This window comes from Lepidochelys olivacea (genome assembly GCF_965140295.1).
Source record: "Lepidochelys olivacea isolate rLepOli2 genome assembly, chromosome: 5".
NCBI classification, from domain to species: Eukaryota; Metazoa; Chordata; order Testudines; family Cheloniidae; genus Lepidochelys; species Lepidochelys olivacea.
The window spans coordinates 111,084,162-111,109,227 of NC_140415.1; the positions used below are offsets into that span (position 1 = coordinate 111,084,162).

Consider the following 25,066-nt stretch of genomic DNA (forward strand, 5'->3'; position numbering starts at 1 on the left):
GCAGTATGTGCCCTGGACTCAACCAGATGAGCAGGGAAGGGAAACCAAGGGTTTCTGGCCATTCTCGACCTGTCACTGATCAAAGTGACCCAAAGAAGAACTTTCAAAAAGTTAAGATTTATGCCCTTTGAGGTTATCAGCTATTCTTCTGTACACAGAACAGGATAATCCTTTTAAAAGAACCATACTTTTATATTGAAAAAAAGATGCATAGACAGAACGAGTCAGTCAAATGGCCATGTTTTAAACTTCTAGTAGATAATTTAGAAGTTGTGTTTCCCAATCTCTCCCACCCCAACAAAATCTAAATTTGCTCTGGAACGTGATGTCTGATTTTCCTGCACCAGAGCAGATTGTCACACAAACAGAATCAAACGTGTTCATCAAAGAAGGAATGCAAACACAAGAACTTCTATACGTACTGATACCTAAATCTGGATGATCAAATCTAAACACACAGACATTTTCACAGTACACTTCCGCGTAGTGTCCTACTACAAGGTTTTGCTATAGCTGTTGAGAAAAAAGTTCTGTAGCATGCAAATATGTAGCTTTCCCAGGAATATTGCAGGTGTCTTTCTAAAAATTGCTTTTGTTGTCCTGCTCTAGTCTTTGTACCAGAACCTGCTAGAGACTGATTTATAAAGGTGGGAGTTTGGGAGGGCGGGGGAGAGAAGAAGAGGTTAAAAAATGTGCAGAAAGCACAGTATTTTATTCAGAACATATAATACCACCTCTGCTGTTACTATGTATATCTGCAAAACTTTCACTAAATATTTCATTCAAACCTACGGTAAACTTTCTCTTGCGAGTGAAGTGCATCTGATAACGAAATATAATTTGTACTGTGAACAAAAATTTATCTCAAAGTCTAGGCATGAAAGGTGAAACACCTCTATTTTCAGAAGATGGATGCTAAAAATTAAGTCATCTTATAATGGATGAAAAACAGATAAATGTGATACTCAAGATTTAATGTTAAGAGAGAAAAGAACATCGACACTGTCACACGTTTGCAGCTGCACTTGACAGTTTGTGCTCACAGTCTGCACAAGCTGATCTAACAAATTTAACGAATCAGAAAGATGATAAAATGTTATCCTTTAAGAGGGGGATTAATGCATTACTAATAACTCACCTCCTCTGAAAAGCTTGGTGAAAAATGTGTGCGAACTGAATGTATTTTAGTTCATGATAACAAACAAAAACATCTTATAAAAAAATTACGAACACAATGCTTGAACACACAAGTGAAGTATAGACTTTTTAAAATAAATCTGTTCAACATTACCAGCTTTACAATGCTACTGTGTGTATTCCAGTGGAAGGATTCACATTGATGCAGCATCTGCCATGCATTTAGTCATATGCTACATATCTTCCCCCCTCCACTCCATGAAGAATATAAACAGGACCATACATATGTCCAGCAATGCACAGAAGGCATTTAACATTCTCAAGCATTAGCATAATTAATACTTTTTCAAAAATGTAACAGCCTCGTTTATGTGCCAGTTTTTCCTTGTCTATCAACTAGTTGTCTCAAATTCTTTGCATCTTCTACCCTGTGATGTCCTTCATTTACTTTTGTTTTCTTCTGTTGTTAGTGTTGAATATTTTCTAGCACTCCTGAGACTACATAGATCTAAATCTGTTTGGATTAGGTCTAATATGAAACATGCAATCTAACACTATCTATGTGGTGCAATAGCTATTTATCAATTGATCGTTATCTGGATCTGGTTATGTTAACTCTTTTGTAGCTGAAGGGGAAAGAACCTATCCTACAACCCCAAATGTCTAACCTCACTACTGAACAAAAAATGCAACACAAGTTATATAACTGCTTTACATTCTATTGCTGAATATCAATAAAAACCAATGTGTGATACATCAAGTATATATGCATATACCTCATATAACCTGTGCAGCAGCAGTCATATACTTCGTAGCACACAGTACATATGAAATGTGCATCTCCACTAGGAGATGAACTTTTTACTTTCAAGAATGGGACATCAGACACAAAGAGTTGCTTATTCATCTTATGTTGATTACATTTCTATACCAGCTTACTGTATCAGCAGTAATCAGGGTCCCTCTACAGGATATATCAAAATATACCTTACTCAGATACATTCATCCTGCGTAAGCTACGTTGCTAAAAAACTCTCCCCTAGACAACTGCTATAGATTACTATTTTCACTGTCAGGTTTTGTGTTTATCAAAAATGTTCTTTTATAACTAATATTCATGATTATTTTCTTACTATAAGCTATAATAAAAAAACTGATGACACTACCTTCTCCCTTTTTGTACAATACAATGCTTTTTAGGTAAATAGGAGTTCATTCATCTCATTTCCTGCATTATAAATGTCTAACTAAAAAGCACACATCATTTAATAACTCCTCTTTTGGACAAGGAAGTACTTTAGTTACTATTGCTCAGTGTAGGACCATAACTGGAAACTACTTTTTAAAAAGTCAAATCATCTCTGGAAAGGGAGGCACCCTGTTAAAAAGCTTCAGTTTGAACTTCCCTCCCCTGCTTGAGCGGAATCCAAGATGAAAGTTTCTCTTTTTTTCCTTTTTTCACCCAGAAGAGCCAAGTAATTGTGCAAGAGGAGCTACAGCACGCAGGGCGCGTATCACCAAGTGCATGGTACAGAGACGCTGGCTCCTGTGATTAATTATCAGTTATTACTGGCCTTGCAGTAACATTTTAGCTTTCCCGTCAGAACCAGCATACCAAGCTGCCTTAAACGCGGCCCCCGGTGAAGGAGCAACTCTGGGGAGGACGCCAAGGCACAGCTCCGCAGAAACAGTGTGTGTGTGTGTGTGTGTGTGAGAGAGTGAGAGAGAGACCCGACAACTGAAACTGTCTCCTCTAACGACCCTCAGCGCTGTGCTGGCAGCAATTCCAGCACAACTGCTCTCCACTCCTTAGGTCTGAATAAAGCTGTTTTCTGCCACATGAAGTCAATTAAGCTGCTCTAAGGGGCCCCCTAAATTTAGTATCAGTTTGATTTTGGGGCTTACGTACTCTAGAAGAAGGAAAGGACTTTTGCTGGGACAGCAGATACTTTTATTTATGGGGGGGGAGTGGGAGGAATGAAACAAAACCAAGGCAAACAAAGAAAGAAACCAGTCTTACCATAAGCAAAGCTCTGTTTGAAAACTTTAAAACAAATGCCTTGCTTTTACTTCAAGCTTTATTTTTAAAATCTTTTTAAAAAGGAGACCTTAGGGAAACAATGAAGTAACCATGCACATTCCAATGACATAGTTATGACAGTTCAGAGGCTAACTATGTAGTGATACATTTAAAAAAAAATGTGGAAAGAAAAGAAAAAGAAAAGAAGAGCACTAAATACCATGTTTTAATATAAATGAAAAAAAAAAAAACACACATACCTGTTGGGACATTCTGAATAAGAGGTTAGTGTCAGCGTTCTGCCATGTCCCCATGAAACCAGATTCGGTCGTTGCCGTTCTTGTTCCGAACTGCATGGAGTTGTCAGTGCAGGAGTCTCTTAAAGTCAAGTCTCTTGCCCTCTTTCGCTCTCTGTGTCTCTGTGTCTCTCTGTCTCTCACATCCACTTCTGCCTCTTCTGACTGAAAAGTGAAGGTGGATTTTTTGAGTCTCTTGGCAGCCAGTAGCAAGAGTGTAGTGTAGTTAAGAAGCTAGCTGCACTGTGCATTTCATTTGGAAACGGGGGGTTCAGGGGAAGGGGTCAGAGCTTCTTTTGCACCTTCTGCACAGATACCCCTATCATTTATGCATTGATTGCGACTCCCCAAGCTTGCCTTTGCTCTGTTTAACAGCTGCCTGTCAGGTGTGCATGCAGCACTAAGGAGACCCAACCATCAGCTTCAAACTCTCAGCCACTGGATGTCATTGGATAACAGAGCAAAGAGTCAACTGCACTGCTCCACTATCAGGCACCAAATGACATCCTGCACGAACCCCTCTCAGTCAGTCCACAGACACACACACACACTCTAACTAGCACACTGATCAGAGTGATCACAGTGAACTGGGAGGAAAAAAGGCTGTGGCCCTTTCCCTGTCTTGTTCTGTTTTTCTTCAACAATGCTGTCAAGTACAACATGTAATATCTGACACTTACCTACCACACAGAATCCGTAACCTTTTTTTTTTTTTTTAAAGCGATTACTCTTAAATATAGTCAATATTCACTTACAAGAAAAATGTGAGAGTTGGCCTGGTTATTTTCTAAATATTAGGTGTCAGGCAGCCAACTACCGTGGGATAGTCCCTTCCCGTCCCAAATAAAACTCTTACCAAAGAGGGGAAAAGAGACACAATCCAACTCCTTTTGAAATTAAACCAAAAAAAAAAAAATCACATGCACATTTCATCTCTCACATCCCTGTTTCCCTTGTTAATCACTTAACTGTCTCAAGTAGCATCTTCGGAGAAGGGGGGGGATGTAGAAAGGAAGTGTCTACTTCATTCCCCCCTAACCCCCCCAATGCAAAGCTGAGATTTTTTTTTTTTTTAATTCCTGGATTAACCATACACAATATACCTTCAAACTATAATGGAGAAAGAGATGAAGCAGAAAAAAAAGCCAGTCCCACCTACTCAAAAAGTAATGCAAAGAGAATGACATTTTTCTTTCAGGATCTTTCCCCTGCACTTAGGTAACATTTTTATACATAAAGAAAAACAATCCTGATACCTAGCAGATTTTTAATTAAAATGGCTTTAAAATAAAGCCAATCTTATTTGCTAAACTATTACCTTCTTTACCCTGTGTGTGAAGGGGGAGGGAAAAATCAACTACGTGAACTACATAAACTTCAAAAATGTAAAACAAAATTCATGCCATCTCATAAAAGCAGAGAGGGTAAAAAAAGCTATCCTTTCTAAACTTTAAATGTAAGGAACATTCATCTTCTAATAAAATCTACAAATTTAAGAGGACAAATGTATCACTCTCTCCCCTTTTCCTTCACTCACGAATAACAATAAACCTTACTCTCTGAAACAACAAAAGAAACAGAAGAGAGCTTCAGTGGCAGCTCTGTGTCATTAGCGTGCAATGAGAAAAGATGAGAAAATGTACACTATGTTGACACAAATGTGCCTTTCCCTTTAGATCCTACATCTCCTGAAAGCTTTTCTGTTAAACTTCTCTCCAGTTCACCACCATTAAGTATAAAAAAAAAAAAAAAGTCTCGAAAGCAGCAAATTCAATATCTGAGAAAAAATAAACAAGAACCCAAAGAACTGTTGTCTTAAAATATAATACATCCACCTGTGGTCAATAAAAATATTCTTGTTGGGGGTGGGGAGATCCTATGGGGCAATTGTGCCAACAGTGGCTGTACCGTTACACTTAGCTATTACCCACTTAAACTCCCTCTAAAATTTGCTAGCCTCTTGATTTCTGAAGTGGCACTCAGTGCCTCAGTCAAGCTGCCTGCTCAGCTCCTGACCTTCCCACTAATGGCTGTTATTTGTGGGAGGCTTAAGGACACCGTCAATAGCAAGCTTCCTCTTCTCTTCTCTCTGCATCTCTTGTGCTCTCTCTCCCCCCCCTTTTTTCCTGTCCTGCAGTCCTCTCCACCCAAGGGGAGGGGGGGGGGGGAGAAGAGAAGCATGTGCGCGCATGCACACACACACACACACACACACACACACAGACAGACAAAATCAACTGGCATGCAGCAGCAAGCACCTGCAGTAATAGACTCTTTTATTAAAACTGTTATTCTGCAAGACTTGAAATTCCCGGTGGACTGGGCCATGTCAAAGCCGATATAATTAACTAGAGGCTCAGCAACGGATCAATTACCAGACAAGCAAGTGATAGTGAAATCAATGAAAGATCATCAGCCACATTATCAGTGTTGCAACTCATTAGGGTAAAACTGAGAAATGTGCTCAAAGCGAGCCCAAGCAAGGTGGCATTACAAAACAAAGGGCTAATTTGGAGACCCTGCTGTGTACAATCTGTAACAGAATTAGCCTTTTTCCCCCCTAAACTGCATAGCTCTGTAACTAAATGTGACAGACTGAGAGAAGCAGTTTATTAAGACACCAACTCCAAGTTTATTTAGTTCATAAACTCTCTCCTAGAAAATCAATAGTCTGTACAGGGTTATTAGGCTGACTAGCTAATACATCCAAAACTCCTCTTCCTAGGCAGTTGTCTTGGCCAAAATGCTACCTACTGTAGGTGAATTCAGAACAGCTTCAGATCATGGTATCAAAGAAGGACCATTACTTATTTGTGATGTATGTCGCTGCTACTTCACAGCATAAAACATTTTTTTTTTTAAAAAAAATCTTATTTTTGCTTGGATAATAAATGTGACACAGGAAGAAAACAAAATTTACACTGAAAACAGCTCTAGTCATCCTCAAGTCTATCTTTTCTAAAAGGCACCTTGTTTTAATGGCATTAATGCCAACATATAAAACTAAAAAACAAATACCTGATGAATCTGAAAAGGGATAGACAAAGAACGAGTCACTAAGGGGATCACAGGAACCTCTGCAGGGAAACTAAGATGGAAGTACACTTCCTAGAGTAATAGACGAAGTCTCTTCTACATCTTTTCTAAGTCTACAACTATTTGTATTTGAAACTGACATGAGAGTTACAAAACAATTGTCAAAATCTAAGCTTAGAATTCAACATTCCCCTTCTGAAATCTATCATCCCCCTCCCCGATGTCATAATTCCTCTACTGCTAGAAATATTCTCGGGATCACCTCAAAGAGCACACGTGATTCTTGTTAGTACTCAAGTTTGGCAAACACTGAGCGGACCATTATTTTTTCTCCCCCACAGCCTCCTTTGGCTACCTCATTCTACAGCCACAAACAAGATATTTGCTCTGAAAATATTGAAGACAAAATCCTTAAGAAGAGTTCAAGAAATAATCACTTCCGCCCTACCTTTCTAATTACCCATATGAAATTCACAGATGTCACTGTTAACCCATACAACTTTGTATTGCAAGATAATAGGAACTGGGAATCACATTGCATTTTTCAGTTTCTGTGAATGGACTAATGCTGAATAAGAGATGTGGCCACTGGACTGTAACTTGAATAGGAGTGAAAGACAATAACCAGTGGTTATTTTGGTCATTTACCTGTCTAGCCCAAACATTTAAGGAGGCTTGCAATCTACATGTGAAGTACAGGCGATTGATTTTTTCCACCACTGAATATTACCCAAGCCTTTTATAACATTAAGTAGTTTTTGTGGATTTTATTTTTAAATATAAAATTGTCTGTTACTTCCCTTCGCCTAAAAAGGTACCCAATGCTACCACTTTGGCAAAAAAAAAAAAAAATACACTTGCCACATATTACATAAAGAAAACAGGATAACTAGGTAGTGCCTATATGTAATCCTCAGCACAGAAACAGTGCATAATGTTAACATCTCTTACTTTTTCCAACTTCCAATCTTATGAACATTTAAGTATTAATTAGTTCAGTCAAAGGATTAATAAAAATTTACTCAAAGCATTAGAAATTTAAAAAAATACACTCCAATTATACTGTATTATTAGGCAAGCTGTTAAACATGCAACATTTACTAACCTTTTAATGTTCAATAATATGTAAAGTCTTTAAAGAGTTCCAAGTCTATGCTTTAGATACCAAGAAAATAATTACAGAGGAATTTTGCAAAATAAATAAATAAAATCTGCATAGATATAACTATGTGCTGTATATGTACATTCAATGAGGTCCAATTAGTCGGAAAGCATTTGCATTTCAGTTAGTATGAGCTAACAAGACTGCAGGGAGACAATGCAATTCTACTATGAGGGAAAGAAAGAATGCTGTTTTCCTGTAAGTATTAATTCCCCAAACTGATCATCTTAAAAATGTTACTGATCTTTACAGTATTTGTTTTCCTAACATCTAGGAGTTCACTATAAATGTTTATATTAACTATACATGCAACAGTGTCCCATAGATTACTCCTGGGGGAAAAAGACAGCAGCAGGCACAAATTAATTCATTTATACTGGTGATCTAATTATTTTATAATAATTGTTAATCACTTATTTAAAATGAGAATTCCTCAATTGTGACTTTGGTCCTAAGGTTTGATAAGATATCAAAGCATGAGAGACTATAATTTTGATGTAAATATAGCTGGTTTAAATGGCAAAGATACATACTTTCTAAAATGTGATCTCATAACTGGAATACATAGTTTGCTAGAGTCTAGGTACATTCAATTGACTTACTGTATAGTACCTGTAATTCCCAGACTTCAGTTTGCTGAAGCTGTTAACAGATTCTGTAATCTATAATGACAGTAAACTGGCCTTTGCTCTTCTCTTATTCACTATTCATTTTCAAAGCTTGGTTAAGTAGATAGCTGGGTTAAAGATCAGTAGTTTTTCATGTGATACACTCTGGTATTCATCTAATGGCTTGTCAGGACAAGACTGACCCTGTTCTTGCCAAAATAATAAAAATGGTCCTTCACATCGCATGACAATCAGCCCTTCCTTGTGTTGAAACGACCCAGCTTATATGATTAAGTTGTTTTATAGAAATTTTATAACTGAATATCTGATGTTGCTCCAATAAAATGGATACATTTCCCAACATGAGACAAATTCTTCTGCTTTCACTCACTAAAATAATGTATGCACGGAGTCTGTAACCAATCATGCTTGTACATTACTCAAGGATAAAAGTGAAGTTGTGAACTTGTGTCCTACTGGAGAGGGTTCTAACTTAATACTTGAAAATTATGCAAAATCAACATGTTGTTCCCACTTATAGAGGTGGCGATTCAATTGAGGAAATGTAATTCTTTTGCCCGAGAACAAAGTAAAAGACTTGCTCTGCAACCTCCGTTAGACACTGAAATGTTAACAGATGTCTTATGTGGGGGAAAAGAGAAGAATTGATAAAGGAAACCTCCTCAGAACAGATCATCCACCCACATTTACATATTCCTCAGAAAAAAATATTGGCAGCAGCAGCATGCTTTCTGTGAAACCTGCCACTCTTACTTTGCAAAACATTTTCCATAAGATTGAATACATAAGAAACTTCTGACTCAGAACCAAAGCCAGGAACGCGCAGAACCAGTTTATTATGTCATCTTCCAACAATGAGACTGCATACTTTTTAGACCTGTGTTCCAAACTCCCCTGCTGAATCCTCCTTCTCCTCCTCAGCTACAGTACTGGGCATTTAGGCGTCTATTTTTCCCTTTGATGTGTAAGTCTAACTCTCGTTAATTCCAACAGGAGCAAGTGTGCAGTGGGGGCACAAGCAGATGTTGTACCTTTTGGATTTAAAAAAAGTGCTCAGTTCAAAAATATTGGCAGATCACTGAACAACCTACGGGCAGCAGAACTTCCACCAACTCATACTTTTCAAAATCAATATTGTATTTATATTTCCATTACAGGTGGTATTTCCAAAAACTAATCATTACCAATGTTTGGTAACCTGTTTTATTCAGGGTCTTATCCCGGTAGCAGTTATAGGATATATCTGATAATTTCTCAGTAGTGCATTATGCAACATGGACACCTGTCTAATAATTTAACATGCAGTTACTGCTCTATAGTAACACATTCTTGTTAAGAAAGCTCCAGTTCCTGGCAGGCCTTCCCATCACACTTAATGGATGTTTGCCCATTATAACTACTAAAATCACCAGCACAGCCTCAAGAATACTGATATCCACAAGGACCATTGTCACAGAACACTAGCACGAATGTAAAAAATGTGACCTGCTACACATTGATACAAATCCCAACATGATTAGTGAAATCTCAGCAGGCAAAGTACACTGGGATATTGGTCGCTCATCCTATGTGTTGTAACAAGTCACAAAACAAAACAATGATCAAATCTATAAACAATCACCAAATCTATAGAAGCAGGTTCGGGGAGTGCATAGCATCCACAGCCACCACCTTAACACATTTCATTATTCTTGACATATTAGATAGAATCAAGGTGTGAAATGTTGATGTTTCAGGTTTGAGGGATATTATGCAAGCTTAATACTACAGAGTACCAGTGATAGCACCTCTCAACCCATAATAATAATTGTTATAAAACACTAACAGAAGATAATGTCACCTGAAACTACACTCTATTTTAAGAGGGAAACACATACTCTTATGTTTTGAGCAACTCTGTAGCACAAAGTGAGGTACCTTAAGTTGCAAGTCCAACATCGCAGCAATACACAGGGGACATGGCCAAAGCTAGGCAGATCTTTCCATGTCTGCATGACACTCACCCACATATGACAACTCTTATGAGATATGGAGGGCAAAGAGATTTATGAAGCACAGATAGCCTAATAACATCCTTATAAACACACAATCTGATGCTAAGCAACAGCAGTTAATTCAGCTACATTGAGAATTTTATTGCACTTCACAATTTGCTAAATAATCACCTCCCTCTATAAAATGGCCTAACACAGACTAAAAAATGGTTGTCTACCTTTCATAACTGTTGTTCTTCAAGATATGTTGCTTATGTCCATTCAATTTGAGATGTGTGAGTGCCCACATGAACATATCGGAGATTTTAGCTCTCATCAGTCAGCATATTAGGCACTTCTGGCCCTATGCCCTCTGAGTTCCTTCTTGCCGGCAACTCCGACAGAGGAGTAGGAAGGCAGGTAATGGAATGGACATGAGCACCACATCTTGAAGAACAAGAGTTATGAAAGGTGGTTAACTGTTTTTTCTTTGAGTGCTTGCTCATGTCGATTCAATTCTAGGTGACTCACAAGCAGTATCCCTGAAGGTGGGCTTGGAGGCTGTGTCTACACTATGAAATTAGGTCGAATTTATAGAAGTTGGTTTTGTAGAAAGCGTTTTTATACAGTCGATTGTGTGTGTCCCCACAAAAATGCTCTCAGTGCATTTAGTCAGCATTTAGTCGGTGGAGTACGTCCACAGTACCAAGGCAACTGTCGACTTCTGGAGCATTGCACTGTTGGTAGCTATCCCACAGTTCCCGCAGTCTCTGCCACCCATTTGAATTCTGGGTAGAAATCCCAATGCCTGATGGGGCTAAAACATTGTCGTGGGTGGTTCTGGGTACATATCGTCAGGCGCCCCCTTCCCTCCCTCCCTCCGTGAAAGCAACAGCAGACAGTCGTTTCGTGCCTTTTTTCCTGGGTTACCCTTGCAGACGCCATACCACAGCAAGAATGGAGCCTGCTCAGCTCACCGTCACCATACGTCTCCTGGGTGCTGGCAGATGCGGTACTGCATTGCTACACAGCAGCAGCTCATTGCCTTTTGGCAGCAGACAGTGCAGTATGACTGGTAGCCATTGTCGCCGTACTTCAGGGTGCTCTTTTAGCCGACCTTGGTGAGTCAGTCAGGGGTGCCTGGGCAAACATGGGAGTGACTCAGCCAGGTCATTTCCCTTTTAAGTTTCGTCTCATGGTGATTCAGTCCTGCCGGCAGTCCTACTGCACCGTCTTCTAATGAGCAGCCAGGAGACGACGATGGCCAGCAGTTATACTGCACCGTCTGCTGCCAGCAAGATGTATAAAGATAGATGAAGTGGATCAAAACAAGAAATAGACCAGATTTGTTTTGTATTCATTTTCTCCTCCCTCCCTCCATGAAATTAACAGCCTGCTAAACCCAGGGTTTTGAGTTCTTTCCTTGAGGGGGCCATTCTGTTTCTCCTTCATGCAAAGCCACCCCCTTTGTTGATTTTAATTCCCTGTAAGCCAACCCTGTAAGCCATGTTGTCAGTCGCCCCTCCCTCCATCAAAACAATAGCAGACAATCGTTTCGCGCCTTTTTTCAGTGTAGACGCCATAGCATTGGGAACATGGAGCCCGCTCAGATCACCGCAGCAATTATGAGCACTATAAACACCGCACGCATTATCCAGCCGGATATTCAGAATCATAACCTGCAAGAAAGGTGAAACCAGGCGAGGAGGTGGCGACTGCAGCACGGTGATGAGAGTGATGAGGACATGGACACAGACTTCTTTCAAAGTACGGACCCCTACAATGTGCACATCATGGTGTCAGTTGGGCAGGTTCATGGCATGGAACGCCAATTCTGGGCCCAGGAAACAAGCACAGAGTGGTGGGACCACATAGTGTTGCAGGTCTGGGATGATTCTCAGTGGCTGCAAAACTTTCACATGCGTAAGGGCACTTTCATGGAACTTTGTGACTTGCTTTCCCCTGCCCTGAAGTGCTTGAATACCAAGATGAGAGCAGCCCTCACAGTTCACAAGCGAGTGGCGATAGCCCTGTGGAAGCTTGCAATGCCAGAAAACTACCGGTCAGTCGGGAATCAATTTGGAGTGGGCAAATCTACTGTGGGGGCTGCTGTGATGCAAGTAGCCCATGCAATCAAAGATCTGCTGATATCAAGGGTCGTGACCCTGTGAAATGTGCAGGTCATAGTGGATGGCTTTGCTGCAATGGGATTCCCTAATTGTGGTGGGGCGATAGACAGAACCCTATCTTGGCATCGGAGCACCAAGGCAGCGAGTACTTAAACCGCAAGGGGTACTTTTCAGTGGTGCTGCAAGCTCTGGTGGATCACAACGGACGTTTCACCAACATCAGCATGGGATGGCTGGGAAAGGTACATGACGCTCGCATCTTCAGGAACTCTGGTCTGTTTCAAAAGCTGCAGGAAGGGACTTACTTCCCAGACCAGAAAATAACCATTGGGGATGTTGAAATGCCTATAGTTATCCTTGGGGACCCAGCCTACCCCTTAATGCCCTGTCTCATGAAGTCATACACGGGCACCCTGGACAGTAGTCAGGAGCTGTTCAGCTACAGGCTGCGCAAGTGCAAAGTGGTGGTAGAATGTGCATTTGGATGTTTAAAAGCACGCTGGCACAGTTTACTGACTCGGTTAGCCCTCAGTGAAACCAATATTCCCACTGTTATTACTGCTTGCTGTGCGCTTCACAATATCTGTGGGAGTAAGGGGGAGATGTTTATGGCAGGGTGGGAGGTTGAGGCAAATCGCCTGGTTGCTGATTACATGCAGCCAGACACCAGGGTGGTTAGAAGAGCACAGCAGGGCACGCTGCGCATCAGAGAAGCTTTGAAAACCAGTTTCATGAATGGCCAGGCTACAGTGTGAAAGTTCTGTTTGTTTCTCCTTGATGGAAAACACCCCCCCACCCCGGGTTCACTCACTTTTCTGTAAGCTAAACACCCTCCCCTCACCCCTTCGATCACCGCTTGCAGAGACAATAAAGTCTTTATTGCTTCACATTCATGCATTCTTTATTTATTCATCACACAAATAGGGGGATAACTGCCAAGGTAGCCCGGGAGGGGTGGTGGAGGAGGGAAGGACAAGGCCACACAGCACTTTAAAATTATTGAATGCCAGCCTTCTGTTGCTTGGGCAATCCTCTGGGGTGGAGTGGCTGGGTGGCCAGATCACCCCCCCACCACCACCACGTTCTTGGGCGTCTGGGTGAGGAGGCTATGGAACTTGGGGAGGAGGGCGATTGGTTACATGGGGGCTGTAGCGGCAGTCTGTGCTCCTGCTGCCTTTCCTGCAGCTCAACCACATGCTGGAGCACATGAGTTTGATCCTCCAGCAGCCTGAGCATTGACTCCTGCCTTCTTTCAGCAAGCTGACACCACCGACCATCTTCAGCCCACCACCTCTCCTCGCGATCATATTGTGTTTTCCTGCACTCTGAGATTGTCTGCCTCCATGTATTTTGCTGTGTTCTGTCAGTGTGGGAGAACAGCATGAGGTCAGAGAACATTTCATCATGAGTGTGGTTTTTTTCACCGTCTAATCTTTGCTAGCCTCTGGGAAGGAGAATCATGCAGCTGGTGGAGGGGGGAAAAAAGGGAGAGTGGTAGTTAAAAAGACACATTTTATAGAACAGTAGGTACACTCTTTCACTGTAAACCTTGCTGTTAACACTACATAGCACATGTGCTTTCATTACAAGGTCGCATTTTGCCCCTTATTGAGGGTATGCCAGTTTGGTGTGAGAGAACACTCACGCAGGGCCGGGCAGCAGAATTCGGCTTGCAGGCAGCCATGGTAAGCCGCAGTCTTTTGGTTTCTTTAACCTACATAACATGTGGGAATGGTTTCAAACAGCAGCGCCCTCATTTCCCATACAGAGTAGCCGCTGGTTTGGCCATTAAAAATGGGTTGGCAATTTAAAAGGAGGAACTGCGCTTTCTGGGCTCATGTGCAGCAGAAACCCAACTACCCCCCCCCCCACACACACACACAATTCTCTGGGATGATGGCTTCACCCCTCCCCCCACCGCGTGGCTAACAGCGGGAAAGATTTCTATTCAGCCACAGGCAAACTGCCCGGCAGGAACGGGCACCTCTGAATTTCTGCTTACTAAAACCACCCATTTTCAACCAGGTGACCATGAATGATATCACTCTCCTGAGGTAACACAGAGAGATAAAGAACGGATGCTGTTTGAATGCCAGCAAACACGGGGACCATATGCTGCAATGCTTTGTCTGCAATGATTCCCAACTATGTGCTACTGGCCTCGCGTGGTAAAGTGGCCTACCATGGACGACGGAATAAGGCTGCCCTCCTCAGAAACCTTTTGCAAAGGCTTTGGGAGTACATCCAGGAGAGCTTTATGGAGATATTCCTGGAGGATCTCCGCTCCATCCCTAGACATGTTAACAGACTTTTCCAGTAGCTGTACTGGCCGCGAATGCCAGGGCAAATTAATCATTAAACACACTTGCTTTTAAACCATGTATAATATTCACAAAGGTACACTCACCAGAGGTCCCTTCTCCACCTTCAGGGTCCGGGAGCCCGCCTTGGGTGAGTTCGGGGGGTACTGGGTCCAGGTCCAGGATGATAAACAGATCCTGGCTGTTGAGGAAACTGGTTTCTCCGCTTCCTTGTTGTGAGCTACCTACAACCTCCTCCTCCTCATCTTCCTCGCCCCCAAAACCCGCTTCCGTGTTGCCTCCCACTCCTTGTACAGGGTTGGAGTAGTGGTGGCTGCACCCCCTAGAATGGCATGCAGCTCATCATAGAAGTGGCATGTCTGGGGCTCTGAACTGGAGTAGCCGTTTGCCTCTCTTTTTTTTTGGTAGGCTTGCCTGAGCTCCTTAAGTTTCATGGGGCACTGCTGCGGGTCCCTGTTATAGCCTCTGTCCATCATGCCCTTGGAGTTTTTTTCAAATATTTTGGCATTTCGTCTTTTTGACCAGAGTTCTGCCAGCACGGATTCCTCTCCCCGTACAGTGATCAGATCCAGTACCTCCCGTTCGGTTCATGCTAGAGCTCTTCAGCGATTCTGGGACTGCATGGTCTCCCGTGATGATGAGCTCTGCATAGTGACCTATACAGGTGAGCTTGCCACGCTGGCTAAACAGGAAATGAGATTCAAAAGTTTGCGGGCCTTTTCCTGTCTACCTGGCCAGTGCATCTGAGTTGAGAGCGCTGTCCAGAGCGGTCACAACTGAGCACTCTGGGATAGCTCCCGGAGGCCAATACCGTCGAATTGCATCCACACTACACAGCAAGGCTGATTTCAGCATGAATCCCCTCATTGGGGGTGGAGTAAAGAAATCGATTTTAGAGCCCTTAAAATAAAAAAAAAGGGCTTCATCGTGTGGACGGGTGTAGGGTTAAATCGAGGTAACCCTGCTAAACTCAACCTCAACTCATAGCATAGACCAGGCTGGAGTTCACAGTCGTGTGACTTGCAACACTGCTCTACCAAAACCAGCATTGTCTCAGGCCTGCTGAGTGAGCGCGTAATGAGATGCAAACATGTGGATGGACAAACAGGTGGCGGCCCTGGAAATATCTTGGATCAGCACTGTAGGGTGTAACCCAAAGAGATTATGTCGAGCACCCAACGGTCTGAGGTTAGCTGCAACCAGGCCCACCAGAAGAGGCGCAGGCGATTGAGGAAAGAATAGGAAGGTAGATACTGGGATGTGACTGGGGGGGCCCATCCGCGAGGCACCATCAAAATGCCTGTCTCTGGTTTCACTGGTATCTCAAGGGGCTGGGCTGAGTAGGCGAACAGGAGGACAAGGGGCGGCAGCATTTAAACTCCTTCTCTCAGTCCTTTTTTCTGGAGATGCACTGCCGGGGAGACCCCCCAGGACCTGGCCGGAGAAGGTGGAGGATGCAACCATCTCCTAGCCTGTGGAGGGTTATGAAAACTAACTACTAAACTAACAACAAACAACGTATTCTAATACAGCCATTCCCAACGTGCAGCCCAATTAGCACACTGCTGTGGCCCAGCTGTGTGCAAAAAACAAATAAATAAATAAATCAAAATATGCTGCTCTGGTCTGGCAGGGGGCGGGGCTGGCTGAGGGGGAGAAAGTGTCTTGCAGCCTGCACCAGCCCTCCTGCCAGCAGGGGTCTGGTGAGTGCCAAAGTGGGGCAGGCGTTGGGACAGTGGGTCTGTGGGTAGGGTTGGGGCTCTGGGAACTAGGGGTTTGCCCCAGGTTTTAGGTGGTGCTCTGCTCCTGGCCTGTCTTCTTGGGTCCTGGCTGCCAGCCCGGTGCTGGGAGTCCGGGGCCCAGCTGTAGCATGGCAGCTGTGTCCAGATCTCGGCTGCTGCCCAGCAAGATTTGGAGTACAGCAGCCCAGCCCCCTGTGGCAAGATTTGGGGTACAGCTGCCCGTCCCTGCACCCAGAGCTACACTCTTGGCCCCAGTGCTGGGCACAGGGGACTGTGGGTGGTTTTAGGGTGGGGGGCGCTGTGGTTCTCAACCTGCAGCCCACAGCCCACAATGACAAACAGGTTGAGAACCACTGCTCTAATGGCTAATTAAGTACCTAAGAATTATATACAAAGGAAGTAACAATGGGCTGTTAAGAACCGCTAACACCCTTGCAATGCAAGACAAGGTGCTCCAACCAACCGTCACAGGCGGTAAGAAGGAAACAAGAGGGCATAGAGCTGGCGGTGCACAATATACTGCTAAGGCAAAAATCTCCGACCACTGTGCATGTGGGCGTGCACACCCCTAGAATGGAATCGATGTGAGCAAGCACTCGAAGAAAAACATGGATTTTGACTAATACTAACCAAACAAACATGGATGACATACAGAAATATAAAATCTGTCCTCTCCTGCCTGCCTCCCCAGAATGGCATTTTACCTGCCTAGCCAAAATTTGGTGCAGAGCCCTTATATACATAAATGTTGTTGCATTTTGCAGATAGCCAGAATAGGTCAGTCATTTGAGTATGGAGAAATTTTCATCTGGCCTTCTTTCCATGTGGACACCCTTTGGCATGCACAAACCCCACAAGTCTGCATATTTGTCAATAGGCAACTGTGCACATATATTTTGTAACTAGTCGATCAATTACTCAGTATTTGTATACAAAATCTTATGCGTTCAAAAATGATGTTTTTTCATCTTCAAATTCTGCACATGTATAAAACAGATTATCTCTTGAATCTTTACTCCTTAATTCTTTGTAACTATATGTAAAGTGTGCCGCATTTTAACAGCTTTTGGAAACCAAGGGATTAGGTTCTGATTCAAAACCCACTGAAGTCAACAGAAAGATTCCCATTGACTCTAAAAGGCTTTTAATCCCTGTACATCTAATGGAAAAATAACCATCTAATATCCTGAGTAATAGCAGTATCATTCTTCAATTGTCCAGTAAGGGTACCACTGCTGAAACAAAAGTGCAACTGAGACCATTTCTTAAATAGGACCTTACAGAATTTTAAAGGGCCAAAGTGGATGTATTTAAAGTCCCAAATAGTAACAGAATGCATACTGACAAAAATATTACAAATGCATTTACCTTTTAAAACAAAATATTTCACTCACTGTTCTGCCTTCTCTGTCTCCTGCTAGGACACGAGTTCAGGATTTAACAATAATAGTCACAGGTTCACTGTACTAGTGGATATAATAAATTATTAAATCAAATCAGTGTATGTAGATAATTGAAAGAGGGAATTCAAATACAGTACCTTGATTTAAAAAACAAATGCACTGGCACAGCTTTAAGTCTGCATACTATTACTGTGGTATTATATGTATGTTCTTACATAGTCTAGCATCTTTCTTGTAATAATAATGTGGGTTTTTAAACAGGATTTTTCATTTTTTATTTAGTTATGCTTATCAACGAAAGTTTTGCTTTTCTTCTCTGATGTATTTATGCTAAAATCTTGGGATTCAGAGTCATCTGTTGAAGTTCAGTAAGTTTATTCTTACTTTAAGGCAACCATCCTAATGCATTTAATTTCATTACACATACCCCTTTAATAACACACCTCTATAATATACTACTACTTTGGTTCCTCCAAACAGCCTATAAGATCAAGTCCATGCAATGCTTATGATCTAATTATTTGAGAATATACTATCTTTTCAAAAGTCTGCTACAATTAAATCTAACTAAACCAAGCTGAAATCTAGATTGTTTACAGAACATTTATGTTTTAGATAGCTGAAAAAGCACATAATTTACAAGCAAGAGACTGAACTGAAAATTGCTATGTTTTCCTAATTACTGACTCTTTCACCGTATAGAGCAGCTTGAGCTGCCCAGTGTCCTAGCAGCTCTCTGGACAATTAGCAAAAGCTGCATTAGCAGGAACTCGGCAGTCTCTGTCTCACTTTTCTCTAGAGAACAGGGGAATGATGCATTCCGTCACCTGGCCAGCAGCAGCCACAAAGTCACCTCAGGGACTTAGACAAAGAGATTCATCTGCAGCCTTGGCAGCCCTTAAAGCAAGCCTTACTAGCACACAGTCACACTATCATATACTAGCAGAAAGTCCTTTTATTAAGGGCTGTTGTCTAAGTGACCTGTCACAAAGCTTCATAAAGCAGCATTAATACTGTGGGCCAAAATGAGATTGATCTTTGAGCTTCGTGGTCTCCTGTTGTCAACAGTGCATTATAAAACCAATACTAAATACTTTATAAACAGATCTCCCTATAGTGTATTAGAAGAACAGTGCATATTTCATGCCCTGTAGTTAGGTAGCCACATATCCATCAGACAATTAAATAATGTATTAGCTATTCAGAAGTCCAAAAAGAGTCAAACTTTTGCATACTTATAAGCTTACTATTCTATTTGAAAACATACTTGAAGCAAGGAACTAGTTGACCTGCTGAGGACCGGAAAAACTGAATTTTCGTTTTATATCTTTTCGCCTGCCATATCACCCTGACCTTCAGACAAGTCTCTGGGCTCCCCACCTAGTTCAAAAAGCTCTCCTGCATTTTCAAAATCCTCCCCAAATTTGCTGTAATCTTGCTTCTATTATTTTCTATTCCCGCTTCCCATACCCGGCATCAGCTTCCTTTCTCTCCCTTTGCACACTCTAGCCATTGTGCCTGCAAGACCCTTCTCCTCCACAGCATCTGTCATCTGGAGCCATCCTTCTGTGTTTCTCTGTCTTATTGACTCTCCAGCTATTTTAACCAAACTTATAGATTTATTTTTAAAAAGGACCAAAGGTGACTTAAGTGTGAAATGAAAAAAATGTCTTTAATATTAGCAATTAACTCTACTGCTGGGGAAAAAAAGTGGTTGATCTTATTTTCAAAAGGTGCTGAACACCAACAATTCTCATTCAAGACAATGGGATCTGTGAGTGTTCAGCCACACTGAAAAAAAAAATCAGGCCTTGTACATTGGTTTCTCATCTTGCACCAAGTCTTGTATCGTGCTACCATAATGACACATTAAGAGACAGCAAGAGCATGTAAATGCTTATAGCACATTCTAACTGGCCTGATGTAATTTGCACATTCCCAGTGCTCATGGTACAAAAGCCATTAATAGGGTAAATTTAAAACATTAAATATTATTGGGCAAATCTAACCTATTATTTTCTGATTAATCTTCAAGATACAGTTTGTTTTAAAAGAGATTCAAACAATTTGCTATACGAGAATCTCAAACTCATTATAACCTGCATTTCAAATGTTCTATGCCCTGTCCAAAATTATCAGAGGATTTATTCTAACTCAAACTTCTTTAACCTGGGAGTAGTTCCCAAACCTCAGCAGGCATGGACCTATGTATAGTCTTGTGGGTGCCATGGTTTCACATACTGGCCACATTAATACAGGATAGCAAGCATCTGTAACCCACAGCTGTGAGTGCTCCAGCCCGAAAGCACCCACAAAGTTTATGCCAATGCAAACCACTCTTTCCAACCCACATCTGAGCCACACTGGTTTTCTTTAGGAGCCTGGGCTGATATATAGTCCTGAAACTGAAGCTTTTGGGTTTTCTCCATTCACACAATTAAAGTGGGTTAGGGAGTGCTGAGGAGAAGAGGGGAAGTCAGTTCTAAATGAAAAACACACTGAGCAAGATCTTCACCTTTACTCCAGCCCCTGTATGCCCACAACTTGCTAACCCTCCTATTTCCACCTTTCCTCTGCACCGGGCACCAGTTGGAAGCTGCGAGGAACTGAATATTTCCACATTACCACCTGACATTTAATTGCTTTCCTCACTCCCTTTTTGCCTAAAAACTGTGCTTCCAGGATGCTGTGAGGAAGGAGAAGACCCTCGACAGACACCTTGCAAATTTGACACAGACAAAAATAAAAAAATATATCATTCCTTCCTGATCCCAAAACAGACCCACAACATCCTGGAAACACAGCTGAGCTCAACTGTGGGAAAGGAGGGGACAACAGTAGTGTCAAGAAGGCCACTGGATGTCTGGGATAGCTTTAAAGGTAAGTCAATCTGCTCACTCTCACCTTCCTCACAGCTAGCCAAAGGGAGGCAGAGAAAGCTCTCCCCCGAAGAGCATTCCCTCATGCACTGAGACACGAGAAAGGCACAGGGAGGGGAAAGGCTCCAGTGGCTTTGTATGAGTGTTCCCCCACCCAACTATTCAGAATGCAAGTGGTTGGCTCTCCCACTGCAAATCCAACCAAATCCCTCATCCCCATATTGAGACAGGGGCCATGTGAGAACTACCTATTTCAAATAGCACTTTTGGTTTAATCAGTTGGTTACTGGCTATCGGTCGAGAATTAATACACAGGGAAGAATCCTGCTACAGGTTACTACTAATGTTTCTATTTCTTCCCATTTCCCACTCTTTACATTAACTCCTTGGACACTAGTAAAATCTGCAGCATGAGAATAATCAATCATGAGAACAAACTAAACCCATTCACTGAAACTGATGGATTGCCATGGATGGGCGATAAAAAAAAAAAGGAACAGATCAGTAGCTTCTGCCCTTGCTCCCCAACATTGTTCACCAAAAAGCCTAAAATTGCTAATCTGTGGCTGAACAAGGATCTCCTAAAAGGCAATACTACGTTCTCTCTCCCACTGCCACTTCACCACTAAGACAGCTTTAGTGAGTTTTACGCCTAGCTCAGCAAATCAAATCTTATATGACATGAAAGCAAACCACATTCCAGTATTTTATTAGTCTAAATTAAAGAAAAGCCTGGCAAGCATTTGTCAAGATTTGAAACCTATTGCAGGTATCACACACTGTCACTCTGAGACTGTTCTTAGCAATCAAAGACTTAGCATCTTACCAGTGATCTACAAAGGGGGGGAAATCTGCTTTTTAAAGAGATACAAGGAATAGCAAGACTTGCTTTCCTTGTTTTCGCTTGAAGATTCCTCAGAGAAATGTAATAGGAACTTTCTAAGCACGCCATTGAAGGAGTAAAGATGTAGAACCTTGCAGAAAGACATCTTTACTGAACCATTTGTCAGGCATTTGAGTTAAATACTTTAAGCATTAACAAAAACTAACAGAATAGTCAACCTCAAAAAAATAAGGGCACAAATAGATTTTTTTCCCCTTACAGGTCACCTTTAAAAGAAGGGATACGTAGGTTTCAACGTAAATGACTGTCAGACCATATTGACCTAGCATACTTAAGCTAACATGAAGGCTCGCCTTATAAAAAGCAGCTAAGAAGAAAGGAACACCTAACTTTCAATCTTCTGGACAAAGCTCAAAAGAAAACTCCAGTCATTTACTGTCCAATATGGAATAGCCGTTAAGAAAATACACACACACTTTAAAATAATTATTATTTAAGGAATGCCTTTTGAACTTTCAACTTTTCCACAGCTGTATCTCTGAAGTCATCCCATGGAGGCAAAATTCCGCATCCCTCCCCCATAGAGGAAAACACAGTAGGAAGAAACTCTGGATTGAAATTAAAAAGCAAAGCACAAGAATTGATTAGCATTACATTTCAATATGATTTTGTGAAACTTTTTCAGGCGATCACAATTTTAATTTGACTTCACTTTTATTTATTTTATTAGCAGATCAAGTCCAGGAATTTCAGAAGGAAAACATGCCTCCCTGCTCCTTGCTCAGAAATGTTGCACCTCTGATCTCTCTTCCTCTGTTCTATCATTAGCTTTGCATGCACTTTTGTTTTGTTTTAACCACAGAAAACTCAGGTTTGCAAGACTTAATGGTGATGACTTTTCAGTTTCCTAAGGAGTTCACTGCACTTTGCTTTATATTTAAGGCTTAATTCTGATCTTATAGAAGCAAGAATGCTTATCTGGCCATTTCAGCTCTTGAACTTGTATATACCTGCACAGCAGCTGATTTTCACAAGATATGAAGGAACCGATGCTTCATTTCTGAGGTCAGAACCAAATCCATAGCATCTTGTATCACCAAGTTTTTGGCTATAGAATTACTCTTACACTTATAGGTGTATATTCTGATACTCATTCTTGTGTCAAGTGCATCTCAGAAACTGAAGCAGTATTTTCTGCTTTTGTTTAACAAGATTTTATTGGCCATTTACATGGGAACTGAAAAGTATGTTCATTGTTACTACCAATAATCACAGCATTTTTAAAATTTGCATTAAAAGTAATGCCTAGAGGTCCTAACTAAGCTCAAGCCCCATTGTGCTAGGTGCTGTACAAACAAAGTGAGAGGCAGTCCGTTCCCAGAAAGATTTACAATCTGAACAAACAAGACAGACAAAAGATGGAAGAAAGGAAGTGTTTTTATCCTCATTTTCACTGACTGATACACACACAGATTAAATCTGGAATTTTCAGAAGATTTAGCACCCACAGTTGGGGATAAATTTTCAACAGAGCTCAGTATGTTAGATGTTGAGCTCTTCTGAAAAATCTGACCATCGATATCACAAGAGTAGTTACAGGGTACTGGCCCTTATTTACTTACCTACTTGGAGTGGACCTCTCTGAAGAGGAGCTGGCCTCAGTGGTGGGTGCTGAACACTTGAAAGTCCATTCCTGAGGGCTTCTGAAAATCTGATCTTAAGGGCTTTGCCAAGATCATACGGGAAGTCCAGGGCAAAGCCATCGACCCAAACTCCTAAGTACTAAGCCACTGGTTTAATCACAAGGTCATCCACCCTTTTCATCCTTGTTTCAGCACTGCAGTGGCTAAATAAATCCACAAGGCCAAATTCACTCAATAAGCAACTAGCGTAGCAGAGAGGGAACTAATCCTGAACTTCCAAGCTTTATGTATATATGAACACCATATACCCTAAACCTGGTGGTTAAATTTCACAGCAAACAATGTTTTTAAAAGATCATGAAAATATTCATATTTCTTTTCTACTTTCCAACCAGCTCTAATACTAAGTCCATCTTGCGGCTTACGACTCAATAAAATCAAGACATACACTTCCTACAACAACATATAGACAGCAATTAGAACAGTGTAGAAAGTGCTGTCAGATTGTCTGCTTAATCCCTAACATGACTTGATCACCCCACATCTAATGCCTGATTTGGTCCTGATTCTTTGGAGGACAAAGTCAGTGCTTGAAGTTTTACGACTCAATGCTTTATGCAGTAGCACCAAACCTCCTTAATCCTCCTTTCTAGAGTAGGACGTAAAGCAGGTAATGCTGGCATGTAAGCAAAAGGTGAGGAAGGGGAAGCGTATATGTAAGCCTGAGAAACTGAAGATAACAGTTTATTAACACAACTGCCCGTTTTTTAAAAGCAAATTAGAATACATTTCATTAGAATCTGAAACACATTTCTAGTGAATTTCTACATAAACATGATTTAGAAATTCCACTGAATATGTGCCACAGCTGGCAGAATATGTTACTATAATAAATCGCTATTTAATAACTGTAAATCTTTGGAATGGCATAATGTCGAATAAAAATGTGTGTGCAAATATGAGTATTTTGTTCAGAAGCATTCTTCACATATGGGAAAAAAATTATAAAACTTACCATGTTGGTACTACGCATCACTCAATGCATAAATGGGGGAATAAAATTCACATAAATAGTCCTTAATCGACTGTAGTTTCATGTTAACAATTGCGTCAGAACAAATTGCATGGTAAAGGGTGATGGCATAAGTACCATTCTTCAGGGCTTTTTTATGTTAAATATTCATATTTCTGGTAGTAAACTTCAGTTCTGAGTATGGAATGTATTACCTCAGCAACACATTTACAAAGCAAGTATCGGTAAATATTGTTAACTGTACATCTGCTTCCTCACAAACCTTCCTTAAGAATTAGATACTCCTAAAAAAAAACCAACACATGCAACACTTAATTTTAACTTGTGTTCCCTTTGATGTGCAGCAGATGGACATTTACAGTAATCCATTACTGCAGAAATCAGCTGAAGAGCTATTTGCTCATTCCAAAACTTCCCATGCCTTATTTAGCTATTACAAGATTTCATTTGTCAAAGTGCAGACACAGTGCTGATGTCGCATCCAGTGGTGCTTTGCTATAGTCAAAATGAGCTGCAGCAAAGCGACAGGCCCAAGAGTACCTCGCTACAGAGTGTGATTGCTTCCACTGCCTCTTGGGATAGGTAAATTATTAACTGACACTTTCTCAACTGAAGAACTGTCTAAGATAAACCCATTAAAACTGTTAGCCTACAGAACACTTCACACTGCTGGTTTGTTAAATCTTTGTCAAAGTTGTCATTGGGTTGATCTTCTTAAAAAATATTTAGATATATAGATATAGATAGATACTGAGTCAACATAATAGTGACTTGTAAAACTATGCATTATGAAACAGAAGTTTCTCCTACTTTTTGTTT

The 25,066-nt window shown here is 41.3% G+C and overlaps 1 protein-coding gene across 4 annotated transcripts in view; it reads right to left on the reverse strand.

The window, feature by feature from the left end:
• The window catches only part of BNC2 (basonuclin zinc finger protein 2), a 391,851-nt gene that overhangs the window by 275,038 nt on the left and 91,747 nt on the right, over positions 1-25,066 (reverse strand). For 2 of the 4 annotated variants that reach the window (XM_084629725.1, XM_084629724.1), the window contains one exon: positions 3,418-3,618. In XM_084629725.1, coding sequence (XP_084485851.1) covers positions 3,418-3,618 — 201 coding nt within the window. Of the gene's footprint in view, positions 1-1,291; positions 1,378-3,417; positions 3,619-25,066 lie in introns of those variants that run through there. The other 2 variants (XM_084629728.1, XM_084629726.1) reach the window with 2 other exon arrangements.